The sequence below is a fragment of the Branchiostoma lanceolatum genome, chromosome 17 (assembly GCF_035083965.1).
Source record: "Branchiostoma lanceolatum isolate klBraLanc5 chromosome 17, klBraLanc5.hap2, whole genome shotgun sequence".
Lineage (NCBI taxonomy): Eukaryota > Metazoa > Chordata > Leptocardii > Amphioxiformes > Branchiostomatidae > Branchiostoma > Branchiostoma lanceolatum.
Window position 1 is genome coordinate 14,483,936 of NC_089738.1, and position 20,167 is coordinate 14,504,102.

At 42.7% G+C, this 20,167-nt stretch overlaps 6 protein-coding genes across 6 annotated transcripts in view; 5 read left to right on the forward strand and 1 right to left on the reverse strand.

The window, feature by feature from the left end:
• The first annotated feature begins 215 nt into the window (after positions 1–215).
• LOC136422449 (uncharacterized) lies at positions 216–1,133 on the forward strand. The gene has a single exon (XM_066410222.1). It carries the CDS (start codon positions 216–218, stop codon positions 1,131–1,133), a length of 918 nt encoding a protein of 305 aa, XP_066266319.1.
• Positions 1,134–1,471: 338 nt separating this feature from the next.
• Positions 1,472–3,169, forward strand: LOC136422639 (uncharacterized protein CXorf65-like). The gene is made up of 2 exons (XM_066410468.1): positions 1,472–2,104; positions 2,532–3,169. Exons 1-2 carry the CDS (start codon positions 1,902–1,904, stop codon positions 2,923–2,925), a joined length of 597 nt encoding a protein of 198 aa, XP_066266565.1. The 5' UTR covers positions 1,472–1,901; the 3' UTR covers positions 2,926–3,169.
• Positions 3,170–5,899: 2,730 nt separating this feature from the next.
• On the reverse strand, positions 5,900–9,005 carry LOC136422640 (SPRY domain-containing protein 7-like). Its single transcript, XM_066410469.1, has 5 exons — positions 8,860–9,005; positions 7,692–7,808; positions 7,119–7,279; positions 6,629–6,731; positions 5,900–6,301 (listed from the first exon to the last, which is right to left on the reverse strand). Exons 1-5 carry the CDS (start codon positions 8,966–8,968, stop codon positions 6,204–6,206), a joined length of 588 nt encoding a protein of 195 aa, XP_066266566.1. The 5' UTR covers positions 8,969–9,005; the 3' UTR covers positions 5,900–6,203.
• Positions 9,006–9,649: 644 nt separating this feature from the next.
• Positions 9,650–17,348, forward strand: LOC136422638 (uncharacterized protein YwbO-like). The gene is made up of 5 exons (XM_066410467.1): positions 9,650–9,864; positions 14,477–14,589; positions 15,025–15,190; positions 15,463–15,625; positions 16,262–17,348. The coding sequence occupies exons 1-5, from the start codon at positions 9,769–9,771 to the stop codon at positions 16,396–16,398; spliced, it is 675 nt and encodes a 224-aa protein (XP_066266564.1). The 5' UTR covers positions 9,650–9,768; the 3' UTR covers positions 16,399–17,348.
• LOC136422634 (uncharacterized) lies at positions 10,332–14,366 on the forward strand. The gene is made up of 2 exons (XM_066410463.1): positions 10,332–10,432; positions 12,567–14,366. The coding sequence occupies exons 1-2, from the start codon at positions 10,390–10,392 to the stop codon at positions 13,553–13,555; spliced, it is 1,032 nt and encodes a 343-aa protein (XP_066266560.1). The 5' UTR covers positions 10,332–10,389; the 3' UTR covers positions 13,556–14,366.
• A 1,569-nt stretch (positions 17,349–18,917) lies between the features above and the next one.
• Positions 18,918–20,167, forward strand: part of LOC136422617 (uncharacterized) — a 39,290-nt gene continuing 38,040 nt past the window's right edge. The window contains exon 1 of the mRNA XM_066410427.1: positions 18,918–19,394. Coding sequence (XP_066266524.1) covers positions 19,212–19,394 — 183 coding nt within the window. The 5' untranslated portion in view covers positions 18,918–19,211. The remainder of the gene's footprint in view (positions 19,395–20,167) is intronic.

Below are 20,167 nucleotides of genomic sequence, written 5' to 3' on the forward strand. Positions count from 1 at the left end.
ACGGCTAAACGTACCGTCCTAAAGCTGACCTCACAAATCAAGCGAACGCCGGCCGAATTTGTAGATCGGGCGGAGCTAGCCGAAGTTCAAAATCGCCCGAGCGTCGATCATATTTTTGACTGAAAATCTGCCCATCACAAATTCGAAGGGGCTCCTTCACACCTACAACTCACACCACAGGTGGAAAGGACAAAGCAAGAGATGACATCATACACATGCTGCAAAACATCTCAGACAACAGACTACCGACAACAGTCGTCTTCACAGACGGCTCTGCCCTGGGAAATCCAGGCCCCACCGGCAGTGCTGCTGTCATTTACGAACAATGGGGAAGCACTGAACCCTTTGCAGTGCGTAAACCAGTGGCAAGCAGATCCAACAACTACGAAGGGGAGCTGGAAGGTCTTCACCTAGCCATAGAAACACTCTCCAGACGACCATCTACCGCTAATCATGTCCTCATCCTATGTGACTGCAAGGCTGCAATAGAATCAGTCACAGGTATACAGCAAGTCACTGCATACAACAACCTTGTACATAGCATCAGAAACAAGCTACGCTCCCTCCATCTACAAGGACACACAATACAGTTCACATGGTGTCCCGGTCACATGGGCATACCCGGCAACGAGATTGCAGACAAAGAGGCAAAGTTAGCAGCAGCTGAAGCTGCTAACACCCAGATGAACGCATCATGGACAAGACAACAGGCCACGAAACACATTGAAACTCAAGCACTCATGAGATGGGACCGAAGAACAAAGCTGAACACAAAAAGCGAATACATGCAGAAGATAGCCATGAACATGAAGAAGAAAGGAAAAGCACTTGGAAAGAGACGCACACAAATCAACATCAACCGAATAGTCAGTGGCCACACAAAACTCAATGCCTACCAAAACTGGAAGAACCCTGAGACGTCTCCAAACTGCCCTAACTGCGACGCCCCGGAGACTACCAACCACTTCCTGTACCACTGCGCCCGCTATGAAAGGGAAAGACACCAAATGCTGCAGGAGATCGAAAGCACATACGAGACCTACGGCACGCCAGCGGAGAACAGACACACGGACATCGTCACTCTAGCTGGAATGAGAGAAGACCTCACTGACGTAATCAACACACAGATGTAACGTTACAGAACATTCTCCCAGTACATCGAGAGCACTCGCAGATTCGACGTGCTCAACTGAAACACATCCAGCAACACGCTACCTCAAGTCACCAAGTGCTTAAAACCTAGCGAGAAATCAACAAGAACTGAAACCTAGCGACCAGCACAGCACCTGGAGACCATGTCTAACGAAGTAATAGACGTTAAACAAGGACAACAACAACAACAACAAAGTCCGTCAAACACAGCTGTCAAAGACAGTCACATGAACGTGAAATTCTTCAGATTTCACAACAAAGTATTTAAACCAGAGTTCCTTCATCAGTTGAGTTGTTGTTGATGATCATTGCTTCACGTCCATTTTCCGCTAGACGTGGTCTTTGCGTGTGACACAAGTGATGTCATTTGCGTGGTTGCAACATCGGGTCGCCAGGGTGCTTCGCTCCTAAAGAACATCCTATCCTTAGATACGACTGAGCGTCGGACAGCACGATATGTGTATATCGATCGGTTGCATACCATTTAGCGCTTCCAAGGCTTCTGTGCTCGTTAAATACCTCGTTTGTATCACGACTGGGCTCTTGAATACCTGAAGAGTACCTTGTTTATCTCACAACCGTGGGCTGTCACCAAGGAACGCGTGTTCGAACGAACTACTTTATGACATCATTACTGATTCGAACATCGGCAGACTGTCAGACATCTTGTGCATATGACCTTGCCGCGGTGAAACGTTCAACAAGATCGTTCTTGAAAAAGGTACGTCCGTGATATTTTCCCCGCGGATATGTTCATTCTCGCTAAATACGGCGATGGACAGTGTTCGCTGTTCAACCCCGACTGTATGGTAGTGAACCTGGTGCGGCACATGAAGGAGAAGTGTGGGTATCCGGAAGAGACTGGGCTGGACCTAGTAGATCAGAACGGGGAAACCCGGGGACTGTCCAGGTATCCACCCCGCACCAACGCCGCAAAGCTCTTCAACGACAGGTGATCTTTTGATTTTATCATTAAATTATTCATATCATTTTATTTTTGTAACCCTGGAGTATCAACGTTGTCACGCAAAGAACCTGACACAGTCACGAATCATCTGTATTGTAAACATTTCAAAACTATTCGTGGAATCGATTATACTTCAGTTAATCTTTTTTAATACGTATATATATTTGTACATGTATAGATATACGCGACAACTTTTACCTCCATCGGTTCTGAATCAAGTCTTTCCTACTTGCATGTTCCTTCGCGAAATTGCTCAAGTTGAATTCCCAGTCGAAAAATAAAAACTGACCTGAGGAAAATTCAAGTGTTCGCTACTCCGTGTCGGAAAGAAGGTCTACGGTAGCTAATTTTATCATTCTGATTTCACATCGCAATTGTATTGAACCTGTACGTGTGTGTTGCACGACCACAGGAATGTCTACATCCTTGTGAACATAGAGCGCGCCCCGGACGGCTCGTACCGTGACGTGGTCCCCCTGATCGAGGGCGGCGCCGAAGCGGTCCCAGAACTCCACAAGAAGATGACAGATCATCTGCAACAGCTCGAAATGCAGAGGCTAGAGGAGGTCAAGAGAGAGAATGAACGCAGGGAGAAAGAGAGGGAGCGTCAGAGAGCATTAGAACTTATAGAAGAGGAGAGACATCACAAAAAGAAAGTCTCTATGGCATCACCGGAGAGTTTGGCCGTGGAGAAATCCACACATAAGAAAACTCCCGAAAAATCTCGCCCAACTTCTCGCATGTCTTTGGAGGGGAAGGGTACTTCCAAAGTCAACATCAGCAGAGGCCGGGGCCGGAAACATTGACTCTCCCATTTAGGGTATTGGTTTGCACTTCATTTTCAAATCTGTTCTACAACTGTTTGGACAACCCACCATGAACGTTACTCAGAGTGTAGTTAGGAAAGTCAAAGCCGTTTTCCAGATTCGTACTCGGTTTCCAATACGACCAACCATGTCAATGTGTGGCATTGTAGATATGAATACTAAACTTATACTGTTAAGTCTTAAGGTTTAAAGTCCTTGGAGGCAGCAGCATGAATGATATACCTGTTCATTAAAATGGAATGCAAAAGAAATAGATAACCTAGCGTTTCGATCACAATTTGTCGTATGTCTTGTTTAATTGTAGGTCATGGATTATTACGTTACATGTCTATTCATCACTTCTTGTCACTCCTCTGTGAACATGACTATCATATGGAAAACTGACAAAGACACGGATCAAAAGCAATACCTCCCCGTCAATTAGTAGGCTCTCTCATTGACCCCGTGACTTGGAACGTCTGTCAGTTGTCACACCAGGTTGATAAGTTACTAAATCTGCCAGCTTTGAACTTCATATTCTGTCACTCAAGCAACTTCCCTTATTCTAGGACCTTTTTAACCTTCCTTTCCTGTCAGTCTGTGCTGAGACCATTTCCTGTAACTCTGTGGCGAGATGTGCCTAGCATATGGAAATAACAGTGGAAACTCACACACACGCGCACACACACACACACAGTCAAGGCAAATGGACCTCGAAAATGATACATGTACATGGAGTAATAAAGTCACACAACACAGGTTTGTACTGTTGGTTTGTATGCTTGAGTAACACACCGATTACATGGGCTTTTACAATGGAATACAAAAGCTACATACATAACATACAAGGCTGCAATTTCACATTCCTTAAAAAATGGGGCTACTCTATTTGAAAAGTTCAGGCGTGCCAGTCAAGAAGACTTAAGGAGAATAAATCATAGCTGAGTTTTGAACAACAAATGAATAGATGTTAATTAGAATAAAGGAGGAGGCAGGTAACATTTTTGCCCTCCTACCCCCTTAACTTTAGAAATAGAATAGCCCAGGATTTTATGGCGAGTATAACAACACAAAACTTAGTCTGTACAATGATACACATGGTACAGAAATGATTTCATGCTCGAGAATGCGGTGAGATGTGTACATGAAAACAATATCCAAAACTTTTGCTGTAAACAAACTTTTCACATTGCAGAAGGTTCAGCAAATGCTACTCTTCCTAAATCATCTTGGTGATAAATTGTAGTGTACATTTAAAGGAAAAAATCCCTATCTACTGACACTCATTTTTTCATGACTGTATTCAGAAACACAACATTGATTTTCCGAGGCCTTAGACATTACAGCTATCAATAGTACTAGTATGATGACATTGAACCACTGTGAAATAACACCTAGGTTACATTCAATGTTACTCTGTACATGACTGTTAATACCTTTGGCTATTAAGCACTTGGCAAATGTCTAAATATTACAGTCACTTTCTACATCATACCGGCAATGATATCTGCATAGTAGAATTATCACAAAAATATCTCATTTCTTCATTAATGTTCAGTGTTAGCAACATATCATTTTTCAAGTCTGCACATTCAACGTACTGCGACAAGTAGAGCTGATACTAGCACTACACACTTTTCCATACTATTTCTATGGATCTGGTTATGAATAATTTTACTAAAAAGTTCAGCTGCAATGCAAAAAAAGCTTTTATGATTATAATCTGATTGTAAGTCGCTAGAATATACAAAAATGACCAAAAACCATTGAAGGAAAGTCAGATACAAAGGATTTTAGGTGAACTAAACTGTTGTAAGCACTGCCTGACATGAGATCTGAATGGTGACTGTATTGTCGTTATTACTCTCATTTTCAACCTTGGAAAAAATCACTGAATCTTCATACAGTTTATATTTCAACCATACAAAAACTGCACATAACCTAACAAACCCTTTTGGACCATTCCATTAATCTATTTATCAAATTTCCACAGCTACAAGTTGCACTGGAGTGAAAGCCATACTGATTTGATTACATGGATGACATCCTCTGAGCATCAACTATTTTAAGATTTATGGTATCAAATGATGTGACCAGACCCTAAACCTACAACGAAAAAATGCACCATCTGACCTCATACAATTACATCTCTTGTTCATTATCATTCTGATACAAAAATTCAATAATTCTGTCAAAGAATCCAATTTCACATCTCTCAGCATTATCCAAGAAAACGACAGAAATGATTTATAGGTTTATACAAAATGTCAAGGAGGCCTCCAACACATCATAATTAAGGCATTGCATACGTATAATACTGCAACCTACACCTCGCCTTATCAAATATAATACATATGTAGTTGAAAGCAATTATTAAATGGCATATCTAAGTTCCCTTATGACAAAATACAAGTTTATCAATGAAAAAGGCAACAAAATACTAAATCTTAACACCAATTCCCTGCCTTAGCCAAGTATGTTAACATAGCCCTACTACAAAGCATACTTTTGTAGTTATTCTAAGATTACTTATTTTACATGTACTCCTTAATTCGTCACTGACACACTTTCAAAAATATTCTAGCTATAACTGTACATCATTTGCTCCTAGAGGGTCTCTTGTATTACTTTAATTTTGTTATTTGTACACCAGCTGGCTTTGTTAAATGTTAGTACACCACATTATGACTTACTTTCGTAAGAAAACCAGTGTTTTGTCCTTTGGTTTCATGCTTAGGAGTTAAGAACTAAATTTCCTGTAACTCTATAACTTTTGCAGCAGTCAACAAGCTAACTTTAGTTGTTCACATTGATGTATATTGATATATAAAGTCAGGGTATCTCACTAAACTGTGCCTTATTGCACCAAATCAATGCAGAAACTTTTTGCCAATTTTCCCTTGCGACAAATTGGTGCCGAATGTCTTTTGCAAGTTGCCGCCATTAGGTGTAGTCCTGTGAGATACCTGCTTCAAGTTGCGTGTGCACTTGCACCAAATCATTCATATTAAGAAACACTGCATAATGATGACTTTGAACTATGAATTACATACACCTTTTTTACGTACAGCTTCTACATTTTAATGTCTAGCCAGTAAAATCTTCTATATCTAAAATAACTAAATTCTTTGCAGTGTTGAAAAAGAGCAATTTGAATTCATCACTCGCTAAATGAACACATTTTGCTGCAGTTGAAAGAAACATCTTGCAGCGTGACATATCGTTGTGGTTGTCCAGTACTCTACATCGTACAAATATAAAAAGGATGTGACGTTTCTTCAGAGTAGCGACTGCTCGAACATGATTCCCTCGAAGCCCTCTGGCGCCGTGTGGTAAAACTGTGAGAACTGTGTGTCTAGGATGGCACTCTCATCAACTGCGGTGAGACATAAAAAAGAAAACAGTTACTGTAAATTCTTTCATTTTTGTGGGGACTAAATTTCATGGTTGGAGGGGAAAGGAGGTCTCTGCTGTGCTTTCAGTTTGTGGTTCAAACAGTGGAAATACATGTATTAAGATTGTAGATCTAATTGTGGAAAAGCAAAACAATTGATAATCAATTTTCATTTTGTTCATACAAAATGTATTTCCACAACCTTTCCTTTCTATACTTAATTTTTCTTATGTAAACGTAACTTAATGACTTAAACAAGTGACCATGAAATACTCAATTCTTAATTACAACTGAAATCATGTGACTCACCATAGAAGACAGGGAAGACTGTGCCTCTGATGCCCGTGACAGTGCAGGGTAACTGTGCCCCATTCCTATAGAAGTTCATTTCTATGTGGTCATATGAAACACCCTGGAGAAGATACAAAATAGGCCATTCAAAACATTGGCATGTCAGCATTTTGCTACACGATTTATCTGCATCATTTATACATTGTAAATTTTGCAGTTTTGTCAGGTTAGTATGTAACAAAGTTCTTTGTACACAACCAAAGAGTTAATACCAATGTTTTGGTGACTGTCTATCGCCTTCCTCAGAGCATTACTGACTGGTTTTACTTCAGACTGCAGCTAGGTGTCAGTGCTGCAGTGTGATAAACATCGTCCCAAACGTGACTGACTTCATCACTTGAACATTGATACTATTCTATCATACCTGATATAAAACAGTTTTTGGGGAAGGAACTTCAAGAGAATAACATAGTAAGGAAGAAGAAATGGCTTGTATGTCCAGACTCACAATGACGTCCCCCTCCTCCACATATTGGGTGAGTTTGTGGATCATCTCTCCGTCATGGAAGACTGTCCCATCAGACCTCAGTACCCAGCTGTCCTTGTCCAACCCCAGAGGTACTGAGTTCAGGTTACTCTTCCTGGTGGCCAGGCCAACACCCCAGATACCTGCAATACAACACTGTTACTTGTTTCACTGTTTCTAAAATCCTGAAAATGTGAAAAGATTGTTTTAATTAAAAACCTACAAAATTTTGGGAAAATTTTGTTTTCCAGTATAAATTCTGAAACAAGTTGATAAAACATTGTAGGAATATTTTCTATTTTGTTCCAAAGCAATAAAAAACTGCACTAAAAAAACTATTACTTACAACTTGTTGTATTAATGCTCTTACATTTTGTCATTCAGTCATCCACATAAAAACCTAGGATTTACCATGAAACTAAAATCGTATGGCGAAAAAGTTTGACTTTGAGCAATTTGACTTCACAAAAAAAGGTTTCATTTTGAGAAATTTGACATCACAACATCACATTACAATTACAGACAGAAGCTTTCTTTATCCCCATTGGAACTCACCTGTTGACTGAACCTTGATCTCAAAGTAGGCTTTGTCCTGGACTATAGGTGCGTTAGCCAGGGCCGCACCTGTACCACAGATTCTCCTGCAGCTCTTTACGATAACAACATCTGTTCCTGTTGAAAGAAATAGTCAAGTTAACTTCTTTGACTTCATGATTTATTGATAAAAATGTGCCTCAAGCGCATAGATGACTACATGTACAAGTTGACTACATGTACATGTACATGTACAAGTAGTAATGTACAAGTATGATGTAGTTATATTGAACCAAGTAAATTTGGGCATGGCTATTGCTCCTATCAATAGTACAAAGAAAACTCTTATGGACAGGACACACAGTAATGGTAAAACAAAACAATCGGGGCACTACCTCAACGCGTAGTACGGTTGACCTACCAAACTTGCATGTGGAAGGTCGTGGGTTCAATCCCCAGTCATTTCAATATTTTTTCATAACAAACATTTACCTTTTCACACCATTTTTCAGAATTAGGGTTAGGAATTTTCACAAGCCTTATCAAAGGAACATCCTGTCAAGACAATAGTCAAGTGCCCAAAAATAACATCCTGTTAAAAGTTCCAAAACATTCTTATTGATAGGACAGAAATATCTGGTCAATAGCCTTGGTGTTCAACTTTTATAAATGAACTGGAAAACATACCTAGTTTCCCATGTGATGATGATGATTCCTCAAGATGTAAACAATTTACTGTACTGGTAACACTATATCAGCCGAATTTCCAAAAACATTGTCACTTTGCCAAGACTATGGCGTTACCGTATATCATGTTGTTTACTGTTTACAACTCTAATGCACAAATGGTCGTGACCACAGGACTTTGGGTCAAGCTACTAGTATACTCAAGACAAATACAAGTATTTTTTAATGACAACCAATATTTCAATCTAGAAATTTTCCAGCATGGTAAGCTAGACAGGACATAGTTAAGAATAAAGGTTTTTGACACAATTTCTGCAGCAAATTTCGACATTTCGTGGCAAAAAAGGACAGTCCAACAATGATGTCATCATATCAAAACTGCCCTGCTTCGAGGAAGCAGAGAAAGGGGGAGGGGTCGCCAAAGCTTTGAACTTTCAGATAGTACCTAACGTCAGCATTACGGACAACCGAACGAGGATAAGACGTCAGGATTTTTCCTTACCCATGTGTCCAGTGTCCAGTTGAACTGTAGGCAGTTCTTTCAGCGGGACGTGGTTAAAACCACCCGCAGACCCCCAACAGCAGCGGAAGCAGCAAAAACACGCCGCCATTTTTCTTTTAGAGGTACTGAAGGAGGTTACTGTGCACAAGCATATATCCGTTTGACGATTATTTTATGCAACAAATCGGTACACAATGCACATAACACTACTGTATATATTGTGTATGAAAATTCGTTCCAGGCTTTACCATTACAATTTCCAGGGTTTGACAAATGAGTGTAGTACACTGTACTTTGGTGTCCAGGAATGACACATACAGACCCTTCCTCAAAGCACTGTAATCTTGTACCGCCACAAAACGGGTATAAGTTGATATATCCATCAAAATTCCACTTTCTGTGTTGATTGAACAATACTACCTACTTTTGTACTTCAAAATATACTTAATCAATAATAATTGGTTGGAAAATTAAAACAATAGTCGCAGTTGCATCGCTAACCTAAATAAAAGACAATCAACTTTTTACGCTTGGTTGCAGTTTTGCACCTGTCAGCTATCCCGCCAGATGGCTGATGGGCAATTTAGACTATTCTATACTGTTAAAAGGGGGGTTCCTGAAAAACTTGACACAAAATAACACGCTTGAACCTTAATAAAAGTAATTTTCCCCATTCTAATTAGATTTAGCATATATAATGTTTAGATGTTTTATCTCTATTATATATTTTCAAAACGTGATTAAAACTTGTGACCACCTTGTTTCGTTGCAAAATATTTGAGTGGAAGAGTCCAGAATGTTAGGTCAACGTACGTGAGGTCATAGTTGCAAAAAGTTGCAAGTTGTGCAAGGACATTTTGCATCATTTGGGCTCGAGTTTTGCAGCTGCCGCGGAGGTTTAGCGGCAGGATGGCGTCCGGAGGGGGAGAAAAGCCCCTCATGAACATAGACGTGGTCTCAGACGTGATGTGACCCTGGTGTTGGGTCGGCAAGAGGAAGCTAGAGGTAGGAAGTTTCTCTACAAGATAGCTCAACCAACTTTGACAAAGTTTTGGGGGGCGTTCCTTCGTATCTAGGACCTGGACCATTTGGCAAGGCCGTCAATTGATAGGATGTTCCTGTCAATAACTGTTTTAGGCACTATTGACAGGATGTACCTAGTTCCTGTCAAGAAGAGGGTTTTTTAGGCACTATGGACAGGATGTTCCTGTCAATAAGAATTTGTTAGCACTATTGACTTAGGTTCCTTCGATAAGGCCTCATGATCCTGTCAACCCTAACCTTGGCGGCCCTCAAGAATCTATCGTTAATCATTTTCAGTCTTCCTAAATTTACTGAGCGTTCATGACGCTATGATGATGTCATCATAGCGGGGAATTAAATCACGCGAGACCACGAGAGCCAACGAGAACTGGCCCGGTGACGTCACGCAGTAAGCAGAGAAAATCCTGAGCCGACACGAACGTTCGGGGTTTTCGAGCCGGGGATCGGGCTTCTAACGCCGTGCCGATAGCGGACAAGCACTCACACATGGGCAACACTCAACACCACGAAAGCGAAATACAGCCGCAAGGTAAGAAGCTAACTAGCGGGCTTACCAGAAAGTCACACGATAGAGTTGTCAGAGAAGTTGCATGGTCACACGAGTTTGTATTCTCAGCTACCGCAGCCGTTACACATGAGAACTTGACCATAGATCAACTTGTCGCCGGGGAAATGGCAATCATCTTGAGCCAACAAACCAATCACATGGAGAGCACAAACAGGGGGCACATTCTGCGCGGGTTGATGCTAGACTTACCCACCTACACATTCGCTGGAATTAAGAACTTTTATAAAGTCTTGTTCATACACGTGGAGCATGGTATGCTGCTCATTGATTCAAGCAGCACCCTGTCTGAAGTCAACAAGCTCAAAGAAGATCACCTTCGCCGACCCACATGTGACTCAAGGACAAGCAATGTAATGCAGGATGATGCAACGTCTGCAGGACAGAGTGGACATCGACGAAGCACATACTACTGCTCAAGATTTCAAGCAAACACCTGCCAGTTCACTGCAGATCACGTGGCGGCATCTGGCATCCTACACATACATGCATGCAAGTACTGCGCACGTTTGCGGCCAGATGTGAATGCTGATCACCCAGCCAAGAATTGTCCACACAAGAGAGGAAGAGATGACAACCACTTTGCTGCTCGCGACAACCTCGCTTGACTAACACCGGGTTGCAGTCCAGGCGCAACCACTCTGGCGACGACATTGACCGGACATACGAGTACAAACTTTATCCATTTTCCGGAACTCTTAACCCACAAACTCTCCACAAGCACAATAAAGAGCATTCGCAATTCCTTACCTGCTCCGAAGCCCTCTCCCCAGATAACGACGGCGAGCAGTCACCTTCCACCACCTGTCGCGGAGCAGCACCCCAGAGCCGCCGACCCTGTGGTCAACGGCGACCAGTTATGCGTGACCTCCTACCCTCAAGCCCTCTCTCATGGAAACGACGGCGAGCACTCATACGCTCTGAAGCCCTCATCGAGAAAGACGGCAAGCAGGCACGTGGGGAATCCAACTCCGACGCCCTCTCTATGCGCGACCTCCTACCCTCAAGCCCTCTCTCATGGAAACGACGGCGAGCACTCATATGCTCTGAAGCCCTCATCGAGAAAGACGGCAAGCAGGCACGTTGGGAATCCAACTCCGACGCCCTCTCTACTCCCGCCCGTCGTGAACCCACCAACACATGCGGCAAGTACGACAACAAGTTCACGGTTTCAAGAGACCATACCGATATACTCAACACATGTGAATAACGGTCAACAGGATTTATGTTCCTTACGCGAAGCCGTTCATCCTCTATGCGTGACCTCCTACCCTCAAGCCCTCTCTCATGGAAACGACGGCGAGCACTCATACGCTCTGAAGCCATCATCGAGAAAGACGGCACGTGGGGAATTCAACTCCGACGCCCTCTCTACTACCGCCCGTAGCGAACCCACCAACACACGCGGCAAGTACGACAACAAGTTCACGGTTTCAAGAGACCATACCGATATACTCAACACACGTGAATAACGGTCAACAGGATTTATGTTCCTTACACGAAGCCGTTCATCCTCTATGCGTGACCTCCTACCCTCAAGCCCTCTCTCATGGAAACGACTGCGAGCACTCATACGCTCTGAAGCCCTCATCGAGAAAGACGGCAAGCAGGCACGTGGGGAATCCAACTCCGACGCCCTCTCTACTCCCGCCCGTCGTGAACCCACCAACACATGCGGCAAGTACGACAACAAGTTCACGGTTTCAAGAGACCATACCGATATACTCAACACACGTGAATAATGGTCAACAGGATTTATGTTCCTTACACGAAGCCGTTCATTCAAGCTCGCCACGACTTTGCGCTCTCCGCGTACCACATCCCGGGAGCGAACAACAGGTTGGCAGATGCTCTGAGCCACTGGCACACAAACCCGAGTTACCAGCGTCAGTTCTACACCGAAACTGCAGAGGAGACCTGGACAAACATACGAGTCCAGCCAGCGCGGTTCGAGTTTACACACACCTGGTGAGCTCCGCATGATCTTCAGACACACGCAGATGAACTAGACACATGAGCATAACCTTGACACATGTAGATGACCTCGCCCACAACATTAAATCATCCCTAACACGATGCCTGCCTTTACTCACTACAGGTCACGCCTGGCACGTCCTTGAACGGGATACACTCCGAACCCAACAGCAAGCATTCGCGGCTTCCACACGGGCCAACCATCAAACTCAATTCAGAGCATACCTGGCCTTTTGCCAATTCTTCAGCAAGGCTCCCATTCCGGCCTCGGCCCACCTTCTGGCTTGCTACGCTCAGTTCCTGAGTCGCTCGCTAAAATCACCTGACACAATTGCACACTACCTCTCAGCAGTGAAGCTGCTGCATCACTTCCATGGGCACTATCAGTTCAACCTCCAACAGTTCGAGTTACAACAAACTCTGAGAGGGTTGAAAAAGACATTGCGTCATCGACCTAAAGTTCATCACCCAATCACACCAGAGTTTCTCAAGCAGGCTCGATATTTTCTTCGACTGAATGAACCGAAAGATGCCACCACGTGGACTATCTTATTGATCGGTTTCTTCGCGTACCTACGAAAGTCAAACTTAGTTCCCACCTCGGCCAACCGCTTCGACAAAGACAAGCACCTACAACGCCGGGATATCCTGCACACAGAGGAAGGCCTCCTCATCCACATCACATGGTCAAAAACCATTCAAGCCAACGAGAGGGATCTCATCGTTCCCATTCTCGCGGTTCCTGGATCGCCCCTCTGCCCCGTTGCAGCATATGCCAATATGCTACACCTGTGTCCGGCAGCACAAGATGCGCCAGCATTCATCTTACCACCAACTGCACGACAAGGATGCCGGCCAATGACAGCCTCCATGCTCAACAAAGAACTAGCTCGGTTGGTTAGCAGTGTCGGCCTACCTAAGGGCTACCACACCCTCCACGATCTACGAAGAGGAGGATATACGTTGGCTTTCGAAGCCGGGGTGCCCCGCGAGTTACGCAAGCACCACGGGGATTGGCGATCAGACGCAGACTTGCTATATCTCCGGCCGTCCGTGGAACAAGGCCTACGCGTGCCAGCAGCCATGCGTCGTCTCATCCTTCAACGGACCTGAGATTTGCCTGCACACGGGGAAACTACACCCTTCCACACCATTTCGGACTCTTTTGGCTCCTTCGGTTTGGCCGTTGACACCGTACCTCTCATGAACAATGTCAGTCTTGAGTTGGAACTTGGATTAAAGACGGTGTCAAATGCCACAAAGAGCCCGTGTTTCTTGTGTGTTGTTAATTATGACGCTATGATGATGTCATCATAGCGGGGAATTAAATCACGCGAGACCACGAGAGCCAACGAGAACTGGCCCGGTGACGTCACGCAGTAAGCAGAGAAAATCCTGAGCCGACACGAACGTTCTACCACCACCAACCCCGGCATCGGGCTCTAGAACTTTAACTTGAAGTTGTTACTCAATTTCTTTATGTTCGTTTGCACTATTTAGAGTAGCCCAGTAGTATAGTAGAATAATTCACTTTTGTACAGCCAACAAGTGGCTAGTGTGGAGCAGCGCTGTTACGCTTTTTATGCTCTCTGAAACTTTTACGCCTCGCTAGAGAATTCTCGGCGTCCCGTCAGTAATCTGCTAGTACAAAGGGGGACATTGCGTACGAAAATTTTATTGTTCTTAGATCCACACAGCTTCGGCTTTTTTATACTTTCTTATTCCGTCACACTGTCGTTTGTCTTATCGCACAAGTTTTATGTCACGAACCTTTTTTTTTTTTCTGTAAAGTAGTTCGTTGGATTGCCTAGTCTAGGCGTTGACCTTTATACCCTAGCTAGGCCGTTGACACCGTACCTCTCATGAACAATGTCAGTCTTGAGTTGGAACTTGGATTAAAGACGGTGTCAAATGCCACAAAGAGCCCGTGTTTCTTGTGTGTTGTTAATTCAGGATCCCCCCATGCGGACCCTCAGAAAGCACCCCCCCCCCCCCCCGTAACTTACCCATGTCTTTTCTGTGTTGTACATGTAGGAAGCCATGCGGATGTGTAAGGAAAAGTACACCTTTCATGTCAGCTGGCAGCCCTACCTCCTTCGACCCAACATGCCTCCAGATGGGATGGAGAAACCTCCTCAGTACAAAGGGTAAGGAGCTACTGTAAAGCTGTTTATTTTTTGCTGTGACTCAGTTTCGCAGTAGGATAGGAAAGGTGGTTTTCTGGAGTTAAGTTTGCAGTTCAAACAATATCAATTCTGCAGTGTAGTAAAGAAAATGGAAATGCATATTCATAAAACCACTACAAATGTTTAACGTTACAGATTTACAGTAACTTTTAAGTATTCTTGTTGGATTAGGAAGTCCTTTCTTTTAACCTCCTTGTTCAAAGTTTTAATAAAAGAAAGCACAAAAAAAGCACAAATGTAGCTTGTTTTGTGATGAAATATTTTACCACACATGCTCAATGTTTATACATAATGTTGAATACTGATGTAAAAACCCTAAAGATGTAACTTGCTGATGTTTTACTGTACAATAAATTTTTGTACCATTATTTCTTACTCTTTTTATTAACGCACCAGGGTGAGCGACCATCTGAAGGCAGCAGGTCAGTCCGTGGGGATCGACTTCACAGGGAAGTGCCCTCGTTTTCCCAACACCATCCAGGCGCACTGTCTCCTAGAGCATGCTGGGAATGTACCGGATGGAGGGAAGACCCAGGACAAGCTGGCGGAAGTTCTCTTCAGGGTCTGTTTGTTTGTTTGTTTGTTTGTTTGTTTGTTTGTTTGTTTGTTTCTCCTGCCATAAGGAGAAAGGAGTATTGAAATGGAAAATTATGATTGGCTTATAGATGCCTTTTTTATTCCTCTTGAAAAAAGTCTCATTCTGTGTCCAGGATTCTTAAGTTTGTCAAGTGTAATTGAGTAAACATAACTAGAGAGGCTCATCACCAAGAACTGCAAAAATGATACCGCCACAGACATTTGGAGACTGACGGTACTTCTCCTTGTCATTGCCAGGCCTACTTCACAGACGGCATGCACCCCTCTGGTTACAACCTGGTGGAGCTGGCTAAGGAGGTGGGGATGAGCCAGGAGGAGGTGGAACCGGTCATCACCAGTCAGGAGAACCAGACAGCCGTCTTCAACAAGGCCGGGCAGTACATGAAGGATGGCGTCACAGGTCATTTGTGTCTCATTGTTAAAACGGAGTTACTTTAAATTCATTTATTTTCGCTGGGATGTAAGTTTTCGCTTGGATGTAAGTTTTCAGCAGAAGGGGAAAGGAGGTTTTCAAACTATTTCACGCTTGTAACAATCTTTTTCGTATTGTAGTGATGCATTGGAAATGCATATTCCCAGTGTCATGAAATGTCTTAGTATAAAATCACTGCAACATTTCAAGATTTACAGGAGTTAAAAGTAAACTTAAGCTAAAATCCTTTCCACACCGTATGGTTTTACTGGGCAGTGCACATCTTTATTTCTATAGCCCTTGGGCTACACAAGCTATGAAAGGACAAAAGCAGGCCCAGTTCTTAGGACAGAATATACCTTAGACAAAACATTAAATCAGTTGCACACCCATATATTTGGAAACATGTAACATATTTATTTAATACTCAATTCAGGTACAGTTGCTCTATTGGAATATGCAGAACAGCTGTTAGACATTCAAAAATAGAAGTTCAAAAAGTTAGATATGCAAAACCTCACATACATATCTAGGAAGCCCTGATCAATCATTTTGCTTTTGTTGAGTTACACAGAGGCCTAGCCAAGATACTGGTTGTAAATCATTGTTATCTTTTCTTGCTAGGCGTGCCGTTTTTCTACATCAACGGCCGACCAGCCTTCTCCGGCGCCCAGGACCCCGGCAACTTTGTCTACTGTTTCCAGAAGGCAGCGGAGAAGTTTCCTGCTGGAAAGGGCGGGGCCAGTCAGAGCTCCATGTGAACTAAGAAATCTACCTGACTACCCTAAAACAAGGAGGTCTTAAACCTCCTTGAGCAAGCATTGCAGACATAGTGATTTTAAAAGAGCACTGAAGATGAACACCCTCTAGCAAGCTAATTGTGAACTGCAGTTAGTTCACACTGTCATTATTTCAGCAGACATCATAAGGTAGGGCTCGAAATTCATTTTGGGAATAGGCGCACTGTTGCATCTATCTAACCTGAAAATTCAGGTGCACAGAAAAACAATTTAGTGCACAACATCATGAATGTCAGCAAATCATCAGCTTGAATCTCAAATTTCATAGCTAGCTGAGCTTTGTGGTACAACAAAGGTTTATTATCATTTCTGACACTCAAGTGTCAAGAATACGCTGTATAACAGTGTACAATAGGTATCCTTTAGGTACATAACCCCACACAAATAACTAGGTGCACCAGTGCCTAACCAGTGCACCCTCAGTCATGAATTAGGTGCACAGCATCAATTTTGGGCACACAAAAGTGTTTATGCACCCAGTGTTTTGAGGCCTGGTAAACTTAATTGATATCACAATCTGTTGGGAAGGACATGTTGCACTTGTTCTGACAATCCTGATTCTTTCATTGCAGTCAAAGTTTTTCTTTCCTATGCAAGTTGAAATTGCAGTATAGTGGTCATTGCAAAATCAATGCAGATGGACTAAACTTTTCAAATGTTAACTGTATCAAAATTCAACCAATCAATGGCTTTTAATGTGTAAATAAGAATGCATTTGATTGGTGGGAGATATGGTGCCTTTGGTAAAGTGACCAGTGGATGTGCTTGAGACATGAACTCTCGGCTGCCCCTGCCAATGCTACATGATGGCACTGGGCCCAACTGAATGCTCAGTGCCTGATATACTCTGCATTGCATGGAGGCTTTTTGAAGCTTGAGAAAAGGAATAAAATGTCTCAAAACTGTTGTTACCCCACGGTGTCATTTTTACTATCTTAAAATATTGTGAACAGATACATTCATCTGTCTTTTCTTATTCTTTCTCATAAGTATTCATTTTAGATTACAGAAACTAAAATAAAGTTCTGTATATCATTTTCAGTGATAGTATTATTCAATTAACATTCACATGTGTTCTGTAAGTTTTATCATTTGTAAAACCTTCCTGGCCACTTAGATTTTCTTACTGAAGGCAACTTGTTTTCCCAACTTCTTTTTGCACGCTCGTATTAGTTTGGAGAGTCCAGAGGATGTCATCCATATACATGTAATCAAACCATGGCAGTAAGGCCTAGATCCTTTCTAGGTCTAAACGATAAAAAAATTCCATGACGCAAACTCTTATGTACCAAGTCTGGATCATTTCACTTGTTTATTTTATCTAACACCGTTTTGTGTGTAATCGCTCCGTGTCGGATTTCCTTTCCGCCATGTTTTGACGCCATGTTTGTATGTAAGTACCAGTGTCTCCGCGCATGGCCAACTCCGCTTGAATAGAAACCTCTAAAAGCATCAATAGATGACGTCTAGAGCATTACCGGGCGCTCCACAATACGTTCAATGCTCGGGAAGTTTTCTAAACAGTTCCTCAAGGCTAAAAGAAGTTGTTGTTTTTGTCAATCTTTGTTTATTACAGAGTAGAGCTGCATTCCATTGTACCCTTTGAGCTCAGTCAAATGCGTGTCAAACGTCACGGCCTGCATGGCACATTTTTGCGTATACATGTATTCAAGTCCATATGAGTTGCGTATTGAAATTCACGCAAGTTGCTATCTATGTCATTTTATTTTGTCAAAGGAAGTCGCAAGTATATTATATTGTATTTATTTATTAGTTTGGCATGAACACGTTGTTACATGAACAGCCAGGGTTGCCCAACGAGCGAATGACTATATATATATTTTATAGTATCATAACCTCCATTTCAATAAGGCTCGTTGCATGATATGTAAACCTTGCGATGTTCCATTGAAAGTTGGAGCGCTAACGTTTACGAAGCTAGTACTTAATTCTGTGTGGTCTTTTTGTAAGTTTGATATACGTCATCATAGTATAAAGTAACAAAATACAGGGTCAGAATGTAATGTTAGTGGGGAGTAAACATTGCCAAAGGTTTAAGAAATAAACCAAGGTTTTCGTGGATGATATGTAGTTACTATTGCTAACGTAGCCATCTGCAATGTAGATCCAAATGCAATTTTTGGCTTTCACATATCTGTCAAAGATATAGCGACATGTTTTTGATACGGGGACCAGGGATTTGCAGTATTTGAAGTTGAGTCATGTGCCAAATATAGCTCCTGTTTTCGCCTAGCGAGTACCAAAATGGGGTTTGTATAAACGCGAGCTTGTTTCACCAATGCAAAAATATAGATGGAGGTTCTCTATTTATCCAACACTTCCTTTCTACTCGCCTAGCTACTAATACGTCAGCGGGGTTGACTTTTGTGTGACATCAAACACGATTCCCGACCACTCGCTGACCCGTGCCGCCCTGTCAGAACCGTATTTACTAACCCGTACTTCCTACCAGTCAGCTGTCGCTGGTTGCGGGTTGAAATGTTCAAACTGTCCCGTCGCGCTAGACCGTAAATGTGTGTTGTCTTTTTTACCGACTTGTGCAAACTTTTCTTGTCATGGTTTAACCATTGACGTGGGAGTAGAGGTCATCAGATAACTCGGGTGTCCATTTCCGAGTTTTCCCGCGCCAGACTCAGACGTCAGCGGGTACACCCTACTTTATACCAGCGTATTTACAAACTACAAATGACGGCAATCGGACTTTGAAACGTTTAACAGTGACCCGGCAAGCCGGTGAACTTGCCCCCAACAACATGGATACCATCGAAGAGGAGGTTTTGGAGGAGGATCCGAGCCCATGTTGGGAAGGCATCACGAGAAGGATTTCAGCAGATAATCTACTCTGCCCACCGAAACCGAGATTTGAACGAAGCGGATCGCTAGAAGAAGAGAGGTTTCTCGTCTTTCCAGATCAAGAAAGTGAGGAACTACATCAGGTATGAATCCTCAGTTTATTCAGTTTTAATTGATGACAAATCAAACATGACTAAAATAACTAGATGAACTACTTTTTGGTCAGCAATATTTGCCAACAAGTGGCAGTGTTGTCCAAATATTGCGTTCAAAGTAGTTTTCACGCACCGCACTAGCTTGTCTTATGTTTAAGAAGGCAGGTAATTAATTGTAACTTCGAAGTTTAGAAATTGAACTCCGAAATATTCAGACGACCACAGTGGCCTAGCTGACATGAATGGTATGCGTTATAGGTGTCACCCACGTTCTTGCGTTGTCTGGTCCCTTGTTTGCGCCCCTACTCCATTTATCATGTCAAGGCTTTGTTTTCGAATCATTAGCAACCGTAAAACAAGGGCTTGTGTAGAACCAACTAGAACATTTCTTATGACGCCTCTACGCTTGAAATACGCTTCAGTTCAGTCGTTTTCTAGTTCTGCCAGATGTCTGGTTGTTTGTGACTATTTGTCTATGGTCAGAGCGGTGCCAATGAGTCTTTGGTCACGTCTAGGCCATTCATTCACTGACACCTGTACAAAGATCATTCACAGGTCTACCAAGTCGTTTCAGGTTGCTCATATGTATACATAGCTTTCATTCTTTGTTTTTGGAAGTAGTTACGGGTCCCAATTATATACGTCTAATATTTTGATATATTGCAGAAGTGACTTCTCTTTTACCTATGCCGCGACGCAATTAAGAATGCTGTATTGTAGGCGTTTCCGGTAGGGAAAAATAGAGTAATGCTTAAATGATT

Coding starts and splice junctions, on each gene's coding strand:
- LOC136422449 (XM_066410222.1), top strand. CDS start 216: ATGCTGCAAAACATCTCAGACAACAGACTACCGACAACAGTCGTCTTC.
- LOC136422640 (XM_066410469.1), bottom strand. CDS start 8,968: ATGGCGGCGTGTTTTTGCTGCTTCCGCTGCTGTTGGGGGTCTGCGGGT. Junction 7,809..8,859: donor ACTGGACACTGGACACATGG/GTAAGGAAAAAT, acceptor TTCTTTCAACAG/GAACAGATGTTGTTATCGTA. Junction 7,280..7,691: donor GATCAAGGTTCAGTCAACAG/GTGAGTTCCAAT, acceptor GTTGTATTGCAG/GTATCTGGGGTGTTGGCCTG.
- LOC136422639 (XM_066410468.1), top strand. CDS start 1,902: ATGTTCATTCTCGCTAAATACGGCGATGGACAGTGTTCGCTGTTCAAC. Junction 2,105..2,531: donor GCAAAGCTCTTCAACGACAG/GTGATCTTTTGA, acceptor GCACGACCACAG/GAATGTCTACATCCTTGTGA.
- LOC136422634 (XM_066410463.1), top strand. CDS start 10,390: ATGGGCAACACTCAACACCACGAAAGCGAAATACAGCCGCAAG. Junction 10,433..12,566: donor AAGCGAAATACAGCCGCAAG/GTAAGAAGCTAA, acceptor TACTCACTACAG/GTCACGCCTGGCACGTCCTT.